We start from the raw sequence: 15,973 nt of genomic DNA, 5'->3' as shown, positions 1-15,973 counted from the left end.
ATCGCACGGCACAAAGGAGGAGAATCGTCGCTGAGCTCGTTCGCATGGATCACAGCACGATCGCACAGGTGCGATCGCAGCTGGGTATGCCCGTTCGCACGGCTGCGCGGGATTCAGTTTTCGAGTTTAAATCTCCTATTTTTGGGGATTAGTATAAATAGAATTTTCTTTATTTTCATTAACAATCAATTTTCAGAAATAGGTTTTAGGAGGTTTTTAGATATTTTGCTCTTCAAGCTAGTGTTCTAGAGAGAGAAACTCATTGATTTCAAGCTTCAATTCTGTAATTCCTTCAACTCTTCTCTTTTTCTTGCAATTTAATTCTTAGTTTCTCAATTCTTGCTCTTGCTTTGTTGTTGATTGTTCTTCAATTCCTTAATTTCTTGAATTCTTGATTTCATTGATTGACGTTACTTTGATTTTCAATTTGTGATTTGATTGTGTAATTGAACTCTTAATTCTCTTCTCCTACTCCTTCAATTTCATGCTTGCTAGCTTAGAATTAATGGATTGCTTGATTTCTAGAATGACTAGTGAGTAGAATTAGGTTAGGGTAAGGGGAGAATCTAGGGGCTTAATTAGGGGAAATTGTTGATTAATTGTTGGTTGATTCATGTGATTAAATATGATTTGATGATAGGATATCCATGCTAGTTGAGTGGTAGTCGCAAATACTATTCGATTAGATTCACATTGGAACCATAGGATAGGTTTGGCGAGAGATTGTGGGCCTATCTTGTGTGATCAAATGGCGATGCCTATTATATGCTAGTTAGTTTAATCTAGGATTAGGCGAAAGCTCTTCCGTGGATTAGACGCTTAGCGTTCCCTATTCGAGAGGTGGCGGGTTCGTCTTTAGATGCCATTTGCCTAATCACCATTTCGTTGCATGATCACCATTGCTAGATAGTTGAATTCATTTCCCCCGGTTTCCCTAGCCTATCCCCGACTCCCTAACGTTTCCCTTTCTTGATTCAATTTAGCATAATTCTTAGTTTTTAGATTCTTAAAAGTGACAATTCAAAACCAAATCCTTGTTCGAACTAGATTGACTTTCAAACTCAATAACCACCGTTTCTTTGGGACGATCCCTTTGCTTACCGCTAGCCGGTAGTTGAGTGGTTTTATAAATATTGTTTGCATAGGTTGTTTTCTATCAACGACGGAAAATACCCTATCAGAAGCGCGTCGTACGAATTAGCATCGGACGAGCTTGCTAGATGAAGGCGCAGCGCGAAGCCAGGCCCACGTCCAGCAAGCACGGCGCTCCACACAAGCAGCCCAAGGCTACGCCAGGCCCACCGCAAGGCAGGCCCAGCGCGCGCCAAGGCTGCAACAGCTTCGTGGGCTTCGTAGCTCCATGGGATTTGCGCGGGCATGGCCTGCGCGCATGCGGGTCATGCTCGTGTGAGTGTTTGTACTTCCGTACGAAACCTAAATCGTGTAGGATTCGTTTAATGATTAAATTCCTATTCCTAATGGATAAATTAATTAATAGAGTTTTAATTAAATTCTAGTTAATTAATTCGTTTCCTAGTAGGATTCCAATACCTTTTCCATACCATATAAATATTTGATTAATGCTCACAATTTATAACGAGTTTCACGTATTTAAAAAGAGAGAATTTTTAAGCAAAAATCCAGTCACTTATTTGCCTCACATTAGCCGAAAATTATAGTACCTTAAAGGCGATTCTAGTTAGTCAAACCTAAGGTGGATCCGGACATGCTGTGGACTGTCTACGCAGGGACGACACTTGGAGTCCTAAAGACTTGTTCTTTTTCAGTTCGGGCGCAGCAAGGGAGGGCACGCTTCAAAGAGTATGCATCCTAATTATGCTAATTGTTATGTGGCAATTAATTTGGATTCCTGGCTTTAATGGTTTTTCCGCATGATTTATATTCATTTATATGTATCATAACCTAACAGAGGTATCACGAGCCTCTAATTAATTCTATAATAATTGCTTAACATGGTTAAATTTTATAAATTTGCAAGGAATTAAAAGGGGTGATTAATTTTCGTAATTGTAATTAATTGCAAATTTGCGTTTATTTAATTATATGTACGCAGGTTTTCGGCAGTTTCTTCGTTACTCAACGAAATCGAGTGATTTTTGTGTCAATTCCGCATGTAAAAAGCATTCTAAAATTTTGACAAAAACACTATTTTTCGGCCGAACCCATAATTCCCAAATTCGAAGCCTAACTATGACTTTTCAGAGGTTTTAGTTTTTCAAATGCAAAGTTTGTAATTTTAAGATGTTAAATTTAAATATTTGGGATTCTTGTTGTTAAATCTTGAATTTTTGATTGACCGACTGTATATGTTTAACAAATTTGAATGCCTAAGCTTGTTAATTATACAAACCTAATTTGTAATTGTAATTAATTTGTTGAAATTCGAATAATTTAGAATTGATTTGATTTTCATAATTAATTAACGATTTAATTAGGTATCCATGATTAAAAACCACCATAAAAATTGTTAATTTATGATAAATTTTAAATTTTTATAACCTAGATTTGAATCAATGATAATCGAAAATTAATTGATTAATAAATTTTCGATTTCACTCCCTAAAATTATGAAATTAATATTAAATAATTTGTCATTAATTTTGAATTAGTTTTTTTTTAATTTTTATGAAATTCGCTCATGATTGTTGCACGCACAAAGCAAAGGACGCTATGTGTTACCCTTAAGGGGTGTTGTATAGTGCGGGCACGCGACTCCGAGCAAGGGACCTCGTCGCCCGTGCGGTACGAATGCAACGAGCAACAAGCAAGAGACGCGCGCGCGAAGCAAGGGAGCTGGGCGTGTGTGGCTCTAAGGGCGATGGGGCGAAGGGCAATGCGAGAGCCAGGCGAGCAGTCGCGTGTGGGCAGCGAGCGAGCTGCGCCACAGCGCGCGCTGCTTCGCCCTGCGAGCAAGGCAGAGGCGTTGTGCATCGCATGGCTGTGCGCAGAGTGGCCTCGCATGGCTGCGATGCGTGTGGCCTGCCCGTACGTGCCTAGCAATCAGTCGATGGGGTGCGCATGCCTCATGACTCGATGGGGCTTGGGCGCAAGCCCAAATGCCTCGTCGTGTTACGATTGATGCGTTTTGAATTTAATTTTGAATTTTCAGTTCGGAAACGATTTTAATTAATTATAAAATTCATAATTTAAATTGTTTTCTCGGAATTTAATTTTGAATAATCTAATTATTATAAATTTTAATTTATACGAATTATTTTACTAAAATTAAAACCTTGAATTAACTTAAATTTATTCAATTAATTCAACTGAAAATAAGTTAAAAGGATTCAATTATAAATTTATATGAGCTTTAAATTTTAATTAAATTCGTATGTTTCCGGTTAGACTAGGAAATACATTTTTATGTTTAAAATTAGTAAAGCATGTAAATTTATTGGTTTAAGGTGGAGCGTTTAGTCATAAACTCTTGATTAGGTCTACATTCCTTTAAGGTTAAAACAACTTGATTAGAATTAATAAGGATTGAATAATTGGTAGATTATTGGAAGCCTTGATTAATTGCTGCAATTGTTTATGTGATGCATAATATGTTCTACTAACCAGCTATGTGGGCCATTCATGATAATGAATGGGTGAATGGTATATATTGCATATGTACTGTTTTGCAGGTTATTGAAAAGTGACTAGTATGGCCCAAATAGGATAGAAAATATGGTATGCGTACCATTAATTTGAATGTAAAATTGGTCTAATGCACCAAAGTTTTTTAAATATGGTCTGCGTACCATCAAATAGTTTTAATTAGTTTAATTATAGCTTATCCTATTTGAAGAAAATGGCGCCTCCCTTGGTGAAATTCAAGACGAAGTTTCCAATCCATTTTCAAGACGGACTTTGAAGTTGAAGCTTCAAGATGAAGTTGGGCCATACTAGATCACATTTATATCTTATGCATGTTTTAAGTTATTTATTGTTTTAAATATGTCTTAATTATGCATGAGATTATGGCTTGATTATGTTGCATGATTAAGGATTTTAGTTCACTTAAAATCTAACCAACATAGTAAGAGCCTTAAGTTCCAAACTTTAAAATTGAGTTAAAAGGTTCCATGCCAAAATAACACTTACTTGGATAACCTTTACATCAATCTTAGTAATAGTTTTCCGCCATAGCGAGGTGTTACTTATTGATTCTAAAGGGGTAAGGTACACAAATAATTGTGAGTTCAAGTTAGTTTTGGTGAAACTCAACGATATAAGTAAGGAGTCCTTTTATGTCGTGGCAAATGTGATAGGTTTACCTAATAAGTTCTTAGACGTACCTATCAACCAAGAGTGGTTTCTAGACTATTAGCAAAGGCTTTTCTTACCTAAAATATTTTAGAATTAAGTCTAAATACATAATGTGCTTAATTCTTCAATGATTTAAGGATCTTGGAATCATTTTATTCACACCTTCCGGAACACATAACTTGAATAAAATGCTTAATAAATAATAAATTATGCATGTATGCTAAAATTTAAAGTTTATTAAGAGAAACTATGAATGGTTATTTATTTGTTTATTCTTTTTCAATTGTAGTTTTAACTATGGCAAATAACAATTCATTCAACATCCGATCAATTCTCGAAAAGGAGAAGTTGAACGGGAAAAACTTCCTTGACTGGCAAAGGAACTTGCAAATAGTTCTTATGCAGAAAGAAAAGGAGTATGTCCTGGAAGAGGCGATGCCCGAAGCCGCGGGCGAAGGGGTCACTCAGGCAGCCCTCAATCGTTGGATTGATGCCAACAAGGATGTGAATTGTCTAATGCTTGCAACCATGAGTGCAGATCTACAGAAAACGTTCATCAACTCAGATGCTTTCACGATCATCAGTGAGTTAAAGAACATGTTCCAAGATCTGGCTCGAGTCGAAAGATTCGAGACTCATAGGCAAATTCTTGAGACCAAGCTTAAGAAAGGCGAGCCCGTAAGGCCACATGTTTTCAAAATGATTGGACTCATTGAGAATATGAGTCGGCTGGATCAGCAATTCTCTCAGGAAATGGCTGTAGACACCATCATCCATTCTCTTCATAGCGGGTATGATCAGTTCAAACTAAACTACAATATGAATAGTCTGGACAAAACGCTTACTGAGCTTCACGGTATGCTGAAGACCGTTGAAAAGACGCTCAAAAGTGATAAGCAAGATGTGCTTATGGTGCGTGGGGGCAAGTTCAAGAAATCTGGCAAGAAGAGGAATGCTAAGAAAGGTGGCAACAAGGCCAGCCAGACTAAGCAACCAGGCGGCACCAAATCTGAAAAGAAGAAGGTGAGCCAACCCACTTCTGAATCTGAATGCTTCTACTGCAAGAAGAAGGGGCATTGGAAGAGAGATTTCTTGAAGCTTAAGGAAGATCAGAAGAACGGAACAGTCGTTCCATCTTCAGGTATTTTCGTTATATTCTGTATACTTGCTAATTCAACTTCTTGGGTATTAGATACAGGTTGTGGCTCACACTTATGTTCTAATTCGTAGGGACTAAGAAGAAGTAGAAGGTTAAGCAAGGGTGAAGTCGACCTACGAGTGGGAAATGGAGCACGGATTGCTGCATTAGCTGTAGGAACTTATTATTTGTCGTTGCCCTCTGGGCTAGGTTTGGAACTGGAAGATTGTTTCCATGTTCCAAGTCTTACTAAAAACATCATTTCTGTTTCTTGCTTAGATGCTAAGGGATTTTCCTTTTTAATAAAAGACAATAGTTGTTCGTTTTATTTTAAAGAGATGTTTTATGGATCTGCTAGATTAGTCAGTGGACTTTATTTATTAGATCACGACAAACACGTTTATAACATAAATACCAAAAAGGCCAAAAAGAATGATTCAGATCTCACTTATCTGTGTCATTGTCGATTAGGCAATATTAACTTGAAACGCATAGAAAGACTTCAAAAGGAAGGAATTCTAGAACCATTTGACTTAGAGGATTATGGTAAGTGCGAATCATGTTTTCTTGCAAAATGAAAAAGCAACCTTTCTCTAAAGTTAGAGAAAGAGCAACTGAACTATTGGGTTTAATCCATACAGATGTATGTGGACCAATGAGTACAAATGCTAGAGGTGGTTTCAGGTACTTTATCACTTTCACTGATGACTTCAGTAGATATGGTTATGTCTACCTATTGAAGCATAAGTCTGAATCCTTTGACAAATTCAAGGAATTTCAGAGTGAAGTAGAGAATCAATTAGGCAAGAAGATTAAAACACTGCGGTCTGACAGAGGCGGTGAATATCTGAGCTATGAATTTGACGACCATTTGAAAGAATGTGGAATTCTATCAGAATTGACTCCTCCTGGAACACCTCAATGGAACGGTGTGTCGGAACGGAGGAATAGAACCTTGCTAGACATGGTTAGATCAATGATGGGTCAGGCCGAACTTCCAATAGAATTTTGGGGACATGCACTAAATACAGCTGCACTCACTATAAATAGAGCTCCGTCTAAAGCTGTTGAAAAGACTCCATATGAGTTATGGTTTGGAAAGCCTCCAAAAGTGTCTTTTCTTAAGATTTGGGGATGTGAAGTATACGTCAAACGATTAATTTCAGACAAACTTCATTTAAAATCTGACAAATGTATCCTTGTGGGCTATCCAAAGGAAACTAAAGGGTATTACTTCTACAATACATCTGAGAACAAGGTGTTTGTTGCTCGAGATGGTATCTTTTTGGAAAGAGATCACATTTCCGAAATGACAAGTGGGAAAAAAGTAGACCTCGAAGAAATTCGAGTCGAACAACAAACTCTAGAGAATGCTCAAGATGACATTCAGGATGAAACTTAGAGATCTTTAGAAGTATCTGGTGAGAATCAAGGACCATCTAGAAATGTAACCCCGTGTAGATCACAGAGATATAGATCTCAACCGGAAAAATACTTAGGTATTTTGACGAACGAGAGCTATGAAGTTCTATTACTTGAAAGTGATGAACCTGCGACTTACAAACAAGCTTTGACGAGCCCTAGCTCTAAGCAATGGCAAGAAGCCATGCAATCTGAATTAGACTCCATGTCTGAAAACCAAGTTTGGGATTTGCACAGGCAAAGGAGCCTAGACACCACCAGAGAGTCAAGCATGTACTTCTTAGATTTCACCTTCTACGAGAGTTCGTCAAAAGAAAAGAAGTCGAGATAAGCAAGATTGGAACTGATGACAACATCTCAGATCCATTGACTAAACCTCTGCTGCAGGCGAAGCACAACTCGCACACTGCAGCTATGGGAATCAAGCATGTTGGAGAATGGCTTTGATGTCCTTATTTAATGTTTTAAAGTTTTAGAGTTTAATACTTTGTAAAACATTATTGGTTAACCATTCACATTAATGAATAGAATTCATTTTTCCATTTAATTCGTGGTTTATTAAATGATGAGTCCCTTCAATTTGACGATATATTCAAGATAGACTGTCAGGACCAGTCATGTGACTAAGAAATGTCTATCAAGTGAACTTCAATGTCAAAAGTTGAAAATGGTCCCTGGTCGGAGTTTTCTATAAAGATGGACGCATAGAAAACGTTAGACAACTAGAATGCAAGATGACTAGTAGTTCTGTTTCTTGAACTTTGTGGACATGGCAATGTCGCAATCATTTGCATAGATACTTACTTTGTGAAGACTAGTATCGGACAGACCTATGAAACTTTACTGTAAGAGATGAAAATATGTCATAAGTAAATTTCATTAAATTTATTACACACTAATCCTCAATACCTGAGTGATTTGAGATTACTTGTTTGAGAACTGCTTACTTTGACGTTGTCAACCGTCGCACCGTAAAAGGAGGCTATCAAACGAAGTCTAATCTCAAGATCGCAAGATTGGGATTGTCCTCCCATAAATCGGGATGAGATGCTGAAAGTTGTACAAGGCCACTCGGAGAGCTAGAAACTGTAAAATGCATGGACGTGCTCAGATGAATTATAGGCTATGGTTATCTGTTTATTTGATCAGTTGAACTCTGAAACCGAGAAACACCCACTGGACATAATAAGGATGACAACTCTTACCTTATGTTCAAGAGCAAGCATCGAGCGACAAAGGAGTTAGGAAATGCACACTTGTCCCTAAGGACAAGTGGGAGACTGAAGGAAATAATGCCCTTGTTCCAAGTATGCATTTAATGGTAAGTCTAATAAATGCGGTTCAGTATTAATTATACAAGTTAATAATTCAGTGAGATCAAGTGAACTGTATGCCTAGCTAGCTAGCTAGAGGCCGCTTCAGTTCAAGTGGATTAATGATATTAATCCACAACTTACCCTTGACTGGACCCGTAGGGTCACACAAATAGTACGTAAACGGATCAAGTATTTAATGGCATTAAATATTCCATCTATGGATATTCGGAATCGACGGATCTTGGTTTCAGTGGGAGCTGAGATCGTCAAAGGAAAATAAATGAATACTCCGGAAACGATGATATTGCCGGAAACGGAAATATGGATCGTATCGGAAATATAAATATTATCCAAGTCGTAGATGTTGCCGGAAACGGAAACATGGTACGTATCGGAAAATATTATCGGAAATGGAAATATTGCCGGAATCTGAAATATTGCCGGAAACGGAAATATTGTCGGAATCGGAAAATAATTCCGGAAACGGAAATATTAAATATTCGTTCGAAACGGAAATTAATTCCGGAATCGGAAATGTTAAATATTGTTCGTATCGGAAATGAATTCCGGAATCGGGAAATTAATCGGAAGCGCGTCGTACGAATTAGCATCGGACGAGCTTGCTAGACGAAGGCCCAGCGCGAAGCTAGGCCCACGTCCAGCAAGCATCACGCCACACAAACAGCCCAAGGCTACGGTAGGCCCACCGCAAGGCAGGCCCAACGCGCGCCTAGGCTGCAGCAGCTTCGTGGGCTTTGTAGCTCGCGTGGGCTTCGCAGCTCGCGTGGGCTTTGCCCGGGCATGGCCTGCGCGCATGGGGGTCATGCTCGTGTGAGTGTTTGTACTTCCGTACGAAACCGAAATCGTGTAGGATTGGTTTAATGATTAAATTCCTTTTCGTAATGGATAAATTAATTAATAGAGTTTTAATTAAATTCTAGTAAATTAATTCGTTTCCTAGTAGGATTCCAATACCTTTTCCATACCCTATAAATATGTGATTAATGCTCACAATTTATAATGAGTTTCAAGTATTCAAAAAGAGAGAATTTTTAAGCAAAAATTCAGTCACTTATTTGCCTCACATTAGCCGAAAATTATAGTACCTTAAGTGTGATTCTAGTTAGTCAAACCTAAGGCGGATCCGAACATGCTGTGGACTTTCTACGGAGGGACGACACTTGGAGTCCTAAAGACTTGTTCTTGTTTAGTTCGGGCGCAGCAAGGGAGGGCACGCTACAACGAGTATGCATCCTAATTATGCCAATTGTTATGTGGCAATTAATTTGGATTCCTGGCTTTAATGGTTTTTCCGCATGATTTATATTCATTTATATGTATCATAACCTAACATTTTTTTCTTGCTTCTTAGCTGTAAAGTTGTTAAGTTCATATCTGAGGTGTCTACTTTATGAAGTACAATCAATTAGTTTCCTATTTAACCTTTCACCCATTGCCTTTAATCCCCTCGATCTCTTATTGAGGATCGGTGTAGAAAAAATGATGGTTAACATCTCTTATTAACTTGATTGTAGGAAGAAGAGAACATATGTGTGACTAGGAAAACAGGTTTCTAAGGCGTGTATATTGTTTTTTTCCAGGCATCTTCAACCTCTTCAACCTGGGTCATAAAGTTTCTGTATCTACAGACTACAGGTACTACACCCAAAAATGGTAAGACTTCGTTAATGCAAAAGTTAAGGTCAATAAAGCTCCTAAACTTGACTTATATAGGAGAAAATCGATAAGCTTTCTTGTTCTATCCAATAAGGGCATTGCTCCCCTTGCTGAACTACAAGTCTAACAAGTCATTGAGAGATAGTTTAAGGGTGTGATTCCTAGAAAATAGACCCATTTAGATCCTACCCTTCTTAGAGAGGCCTATAACAGGTGCTAACAAATATGTGCTCGAAATTCTACAAGCTATTATCTAGGTATTTTACCTATCGTGTTCCATTCTACTTCTTATGATTCTTAGTACTCGGCTCCAGGCCTGTAACTTACTTCATGCCTTTTTATTTTTATTCTTGGTACATGAAGTTTGTTGTTGGCTGGAGAAAGGAACAAAGCAATATGGGCTATATGTGGCGCAATCTCCCACTCTCCCCTCTCCCACTCTCCCTAAATCTAATTCCTTTCAACTGAAGCTACCCTGGTCTAGTAACAAAATTTTGCTGATAATACTATGTTGCCCTGGTTGACAACTTGGACACAGAGGATTGATGAGCTAGTGGATGGTCCAAATTCATATCCCACGGACTCAGCTGTGTTGGATAGCTGGGAAAGGAGGCTTGAGGACATCTTTGATGGATACCCTCATGACAAAATTGATGTTGCCTTGGCTGACACTGTCCAACAATATCCCTTTAAATCAAGGTACGTTTCACCTAGCTACTTCAGTTATCTCCTTAGGCTTCCTGTTAGTTTTGCTACACTATCTTACATTTCTTGACAAATAGTTGTTCAAAGATTTTATGAAAGGAATGAGAATGGACACGTGGAAAACTCGTTATGAGAACTACGGTGAGGCAACACACACACGGGTACGGCATGCCGCACAGCAGCGCACAACATAGCAGCAACAACAGCGCTGCGAGGGCGAGTGGGCGAGGGAGCTGGGCGGGAGGCAGCGACACAGCGGCAGCAACGAGCACGAGTGCTGGGCGCTGGCTACGAGGATAAGGGCAAGAGAGGCAGCGAGGGTGTGCGGGTGAGGCGAGCGAGAGAGCAGCGAGGGTGCGCGTGAGGCGCGGGCTGGCCTCACGAGCACAAGGCACACGAGCACGAGCCCGTGCCTTGGGGCTGAAGCAAAGGGCAGACGAAAGAGGAGAGAGAGAGGAGAGAGAAAATTCAGAAATTAAGGTTGGGGATCTCATGAAGGGGAAGGGTATTTATAGGTTCTCATCCCTTCATGGGCTAGGTTTTAGGGTTTAAGGTTGGGCTTGCTTACGGGCTTGTTTAATATTAACTCCTTGCAAGCCTTGTTGGGTTTGATCATGAAATTTAACTGGGCTTTGATTTAATTAAATTCGTTTTCAAAATACGATCCAACAAATCCCGATTAAATAAATTCGTTGAATTAATTTAATAAAAGTACGGTTTTCCTAAGTAATTAATAATTAAATTAATTAAAATAAAAAACACATTTAATTCTCATTAAATGCAATTAAATTCATAAAAGTTCCTATAAATATATAATAAAATATATTTATAAATTACGAAAACTACGAGGTATTACACCATTGGTGATTTCCCTGAGAGCATCACCTGCCCCATCCTTCTAGCATAGTCTCTTTGTCCTCTCATGGTAGGCCCCCAGAAGCAGGCCCTCCTCATATGAATGCTACATGCCCTCCAACAGTTTGATTGCCGCCTCCAGCTGAGGTGGGTGATTTGTTCTTTTTGTAATGGTTCTTTCCAGGACCATGGGTATTGTTCAGCAAGTGATTCTTTAGATGCCCCTTAGATGGCAATCGGTCCAAGGCCCTTTTCAGGCTCCTAAAATCTTTGGTGTCATGACCTATATCTTCGTGGAATTGACAGTATATCTTCGGGTCTCGACTCTCAACGGGGGACTTTATCGGATACGGACGTTCCAAGTAAAACCTGGTCCCCACATTGACGAGGATTGTGTGAAAGTTTGTACTCGACTCAAATAACTCTTTTTCTATGGAGCGTCCCCTCTTTTGCTAGGCCCTGCAAACGCGAGGACTTGCTCTTTTGATATAGCCCAGGTGCCATTAGTTCTATTGGTCTTTCGATCTGTTTTGTCTTTCTTCCTAAAGGACTCAACAGCTTAGCCTCCTTTTCTGTCTTTGGACACATTGAATATCTCAGTTGCTTGTATGAATGCTTCAGCTTCATCCAATACTTCAGCCATAGTGCGCATACTTTTCTTTACCAAGTCAAACTTGAAGGAACCCTTTTTCATCCCTCTGATGAATTTGTCAAAAGATACTTCATCTAGAAAGTCAAGGATATGACCTACCTCCAAATTAAAGCGCTTTACATAGCTTCTTAAAGACTTGTCCTTCCCTTGTTAAATTCGCCCTAGGTGCATACTCGTCTTTCTTTCCACTTTGGAAGCCATGAACCTTGTGGAGAATAGGGCTTCTAGGTCGGCAAAGGAGGGAATGGAGTCTGCAGGTAGCCTTTCAAACCACCTGGATGCTACATCTTTGAGTGTGGCAGGAAAGTACTTGCACCAGGTGGCTTCGCTGGTTCCTTGTACAATCATATGGTGGCGGTACGCGACTAGGTGCATTTCGGGGTCAGTGGTGCCATCATAGGTTTCTGTGATGGGAGTCTTCACTTTATACTCCTTTGGGGTATTCATTATGGCTTCACAAAAAGGGGTATTCATGTGCCTCCAGTAGTAGAAAATTCCTTAAAGGTGGCCTTTGTTTAATAAGGGCATCCTTTAATTGAAAAAAACATAAAATAAAAAAACAAAAAGAAAGTTTTCCCTCCACGTTTAAGGGAAGCACATCTTTTGAGTTACTTCCTGCTGCTTCCCCCTTGTTCATGCTGCTCCCCCCTTTTCTCCCACTCACGATTATCCCCCAAACCCCACCGACCGGCGACATACCACCACCGCAACCACCATCACAAGTGCGCGCTCCTGCTTATGATCACCACCACCACCGCCGCCACCCATTCTGCGTGCTGCTTCTGCTCACCCCACCAATTATGCGGGCTGCTTCTGCTCACCCCACCCCCGTTTGCGAAGTTCAATTCTCTACCACTACTACCACCAGTGTGCACCTCCTCCACCTGCGACGAAATTTTTCATCCCCTTCCGCCTAGTTCTGCCCCTGTCACAAGGTTAGGGTTTATCTCAATGTTCTTGTTTATTTTAAAAATTATTTCTTTTGGTTGATTTCAGAATAGGTAATTCTACGTTTTCCTTGTTATTTGGTTAATTTAATGTCCTATGTGAATTTTATCCTTTGATTATTTGATAATTGAATTACATTGATATTAAAACCATATAAATGATCTAGTGAAGCAGATTCATGTTCTTTTATTGGAGTAGAGTTGAAACTAGGGTTGGAGTAGAAACGGAATGCATTGAGAACTTTGATTTGAAGTAGAATTAATGAATTACCAAGATAAGAGTTCAGTTTTCATATGATTAGCTCATGTTATCACTTTACCACATTCTTATTTTGTTTTCTTCACCTGTTGTATCCCTTGCTGCTGTTTTTGTTCCTATTCATGTCTTTCTGGTTGTTCCATGCTCGATTTTTTGGTTTGCTACATCCTTAGTGTTCATTTCTTCTCAATAACTATGTCAATTGGACTCTGGAACTCATAGTAGACATAAATATTTGTCCAAGTGACAAACTCGGGTTTTTATTATAAGTTTCAATGATTTTGGTTCACAGAGAGAATGAACGGTTTCTTTAGGTAAAATGACGTGAGTCACATAGATCAATAGTTTAATCACAACGCGTGTCTTTACTGCCACCAAATGTCATTATCATGATTATATTGTTCTGTTGTTTTCCTTGCTATCAAGTGCTAAATCTCTATGCAGTTAAGATGCTTCAACCTGAAACTATTAGAAATTTATCACTTTAGGTGCAATATAACACTTTTGAGAATTTCCCCTTTTCTCCCCTTCTATGCGTGTGCATGTTGGGGGGGGGGGGGTGTTATTTTTCTAATGGAAACAAGCCTTTGTCAAGGTGAGGACCTTTGTAACTTCCATCGTCGTTTTTGGGGAATATACAAATATGAATAGATACTTATCTGCGGAATAATGATCATCTAGCTTGATTTTGAAAGAAAAGGGTGTCATGCTTTTGTTGTCTTTAAACTGTTATTTAATGTCTACACTTCTTACATGGATATAAGAAGCAAGTTCTTTCGAACGTTCGAGGCGAGATTCTAATCATGTTTTAGAACCTTCAGAGAATTTATTCGAGGACGAGATTCAGATGTCATCACTGCCAACTTGAAGTATGTTCATTTTGGAATTCTCTAATCAGCTGAGTTGTGTTATATATTTTAAAATCTTGGTGTTTTAGTGAATTACTCTCGACTTGATCAATTTGGAGGATGGAGAATGGGAGAGTGTAAAGTGAGGTTGGGGTTTGGGGGGGGGGGGGGGGGTGAACTGTTGACCGGCTGTTTGTGATTGGAATCTGATATTGTGCACCAGCTGTTTGAACTTTATTTTGTATAGTTCGTGATTTTTGGGAATTGAACTAAATATGGGATCATGTAAGGCTTGTAGAAGTGCATGAATAACATATGTGTGTATCTGTACTAAAGTCAACTATAATTTGAAGTGTTTGTGTCAATCACACTCTATGGATTGCTTACATATGCAAAGGCTTGTCTGTACTGATAGTCAAGTTGTATCTGTACATATGGATTGCTTACATATGCAAAGGATTTTTTTAAAGTGTATTTGTACTGAAGTTAACTACATTCACATGTCATCACTGCCAACTATAAAGCTGATGTACAGAATACTGCTGCAAGAATTTATTTGACCCTTGAATTTCATTACATTTTCTCGTCTATTCTACATTTCTACCTGTCAAAATTTCTTGAGGATGTGAACTTCTCTTTTCAGCTGTAGCCTCTTCACTAAAGATGGGCAACATATTCCGCAGCATTTGGTCATTGAATTTGGCGAAACATTTAAAAGTATCCTCAAGGAGGTTGGTTTCACGGTGGTTAAATTCAATTTTTTTCATTCGTTTCTCTTTATTTTTATTGTTTGCGAGACATTAATTAAATGTTGTACTTGCATCTCTGGACTGAGAAAATTAGGGATGCCCACAGTGATGACATGTCAGTTCTTCAAGCCATTTCAATTGTGCTGGATGCCCATCCACACTTGAGGTATTAAAAGAAGAAACTAATTAAAATGGAAAAACCCTACCATGTTAGCATCTTGTTCATATATGCGTAATTTGCTTTTGCAGACAAAAAGGGCTAGCTCATGAAGTACTTCAGTGGTTCTTGTGTAGATTAGAAGCTTTGTTTGCTGCTGATGCATATATGATATCCTTGAAAACTTGGGATCAGGTAATCTATTTTTTCGAAATGGGAGCATGTAGTCCTCTGTATAACTGCGAAGTAGGGGAAGAACCGAAGAACCATTCACTTTGTTATGTGGCATAGAAGTTTAAGTTTAATAACTTTGCATTTATTTGTACTACAGAGTAGTATTTTCTTCTCTTTTTCTTTTAATTTCTTATACTAAATATTTTGTTGTAAAGAATAAATATACGGGACTAGCTCACTCAACTTGAGTCCACTCATCCCACTTTGATGTGTTCATTAGTATCTAGCCTGTGTAGGACTATTAATTGCTTAGCTGTTGTTCTTGTATGGATGTTCACTTTCTGTCATGTGTTGTTACATGTTCGTCATGGGCAGGAGCAAGTTATTTCTAGTGGTCATGGACTAATGACGCAAGGTTACTACCCTTTAATAGATACGCTTTCCAAGGACATTGACCTACGGTTGAATCAAAGGTATCTTTTTTTGTACATTTAGTAACATTATAAAGTGACTAAATAAATCTTCAGGGGATTTTGATTATGAAAAGATGGATAGGCACTAAAGTATATTGACTGGACACTAACACCCGTTCTCGTTGCATTATCTTCATTCATATTCCATGTATTTCCTTTCAAAAAAAATATTCCATGTATTTTATTATCATTATGTATTAGGGTGAAGCATTGATGACTCATATCAATAATTGGAAAGGAATTTAGTTTATGTAACGAGAGGTCTAATTATCGAAAATAGATCTATGGGACTCATATCACTAATAATATAGTATACTTATAATGTC

General features: G+C 38.6%; 1 protein-coding gene across 1 annotated transcript; it reads left to right on the top strand.

Annotated features, from left to right (window-relative positions):
- The first annotated feature begins 14,902 nt into the window (after nucleotides 1-14,902).
- Nucleotides 14,903-15,711, top strand: LOC110777409 (probable polyamine oxidase 4). Its single transcript, XM_056842012.1, has 4 exons — nucleotides 14,903-15,009; nucleotides 15,093-15,195; nucleotides 15,550-15,647; nucleotides 15,702-15,711. Exons 1-4 carry the CDS (start codon nucleotides 14,903-14,905, stop codon nucleotides 15,709-15,711), a joined length of 318 nt encoding a protein of 105 aa, XP_056697990.1.
- Nucleotides 15,712-15,973: the final 262 nt, after the last annotated feature.

The sequence above is a fragment of the Spinacia oleracea genome, chromosome 4 (genome assembly GCF_020520425.1).
Source record: "Spinacia oleracea cultivar Varoflay chromosome 4, BTI_SOV_V1, whole genome shotgun sequence".
Lineage (NCBI taxonomy): Eukaryota > Viridiplantae > Streptophyta > Magnoliopsida > Caryophyllales > Amaranthaceae > Spinacia > Spinacia oleracea.
Note: the sequence above shows the minus strand (reverse complement) of the source record. Positions and strands in the feature narration are given on the sequence as shown.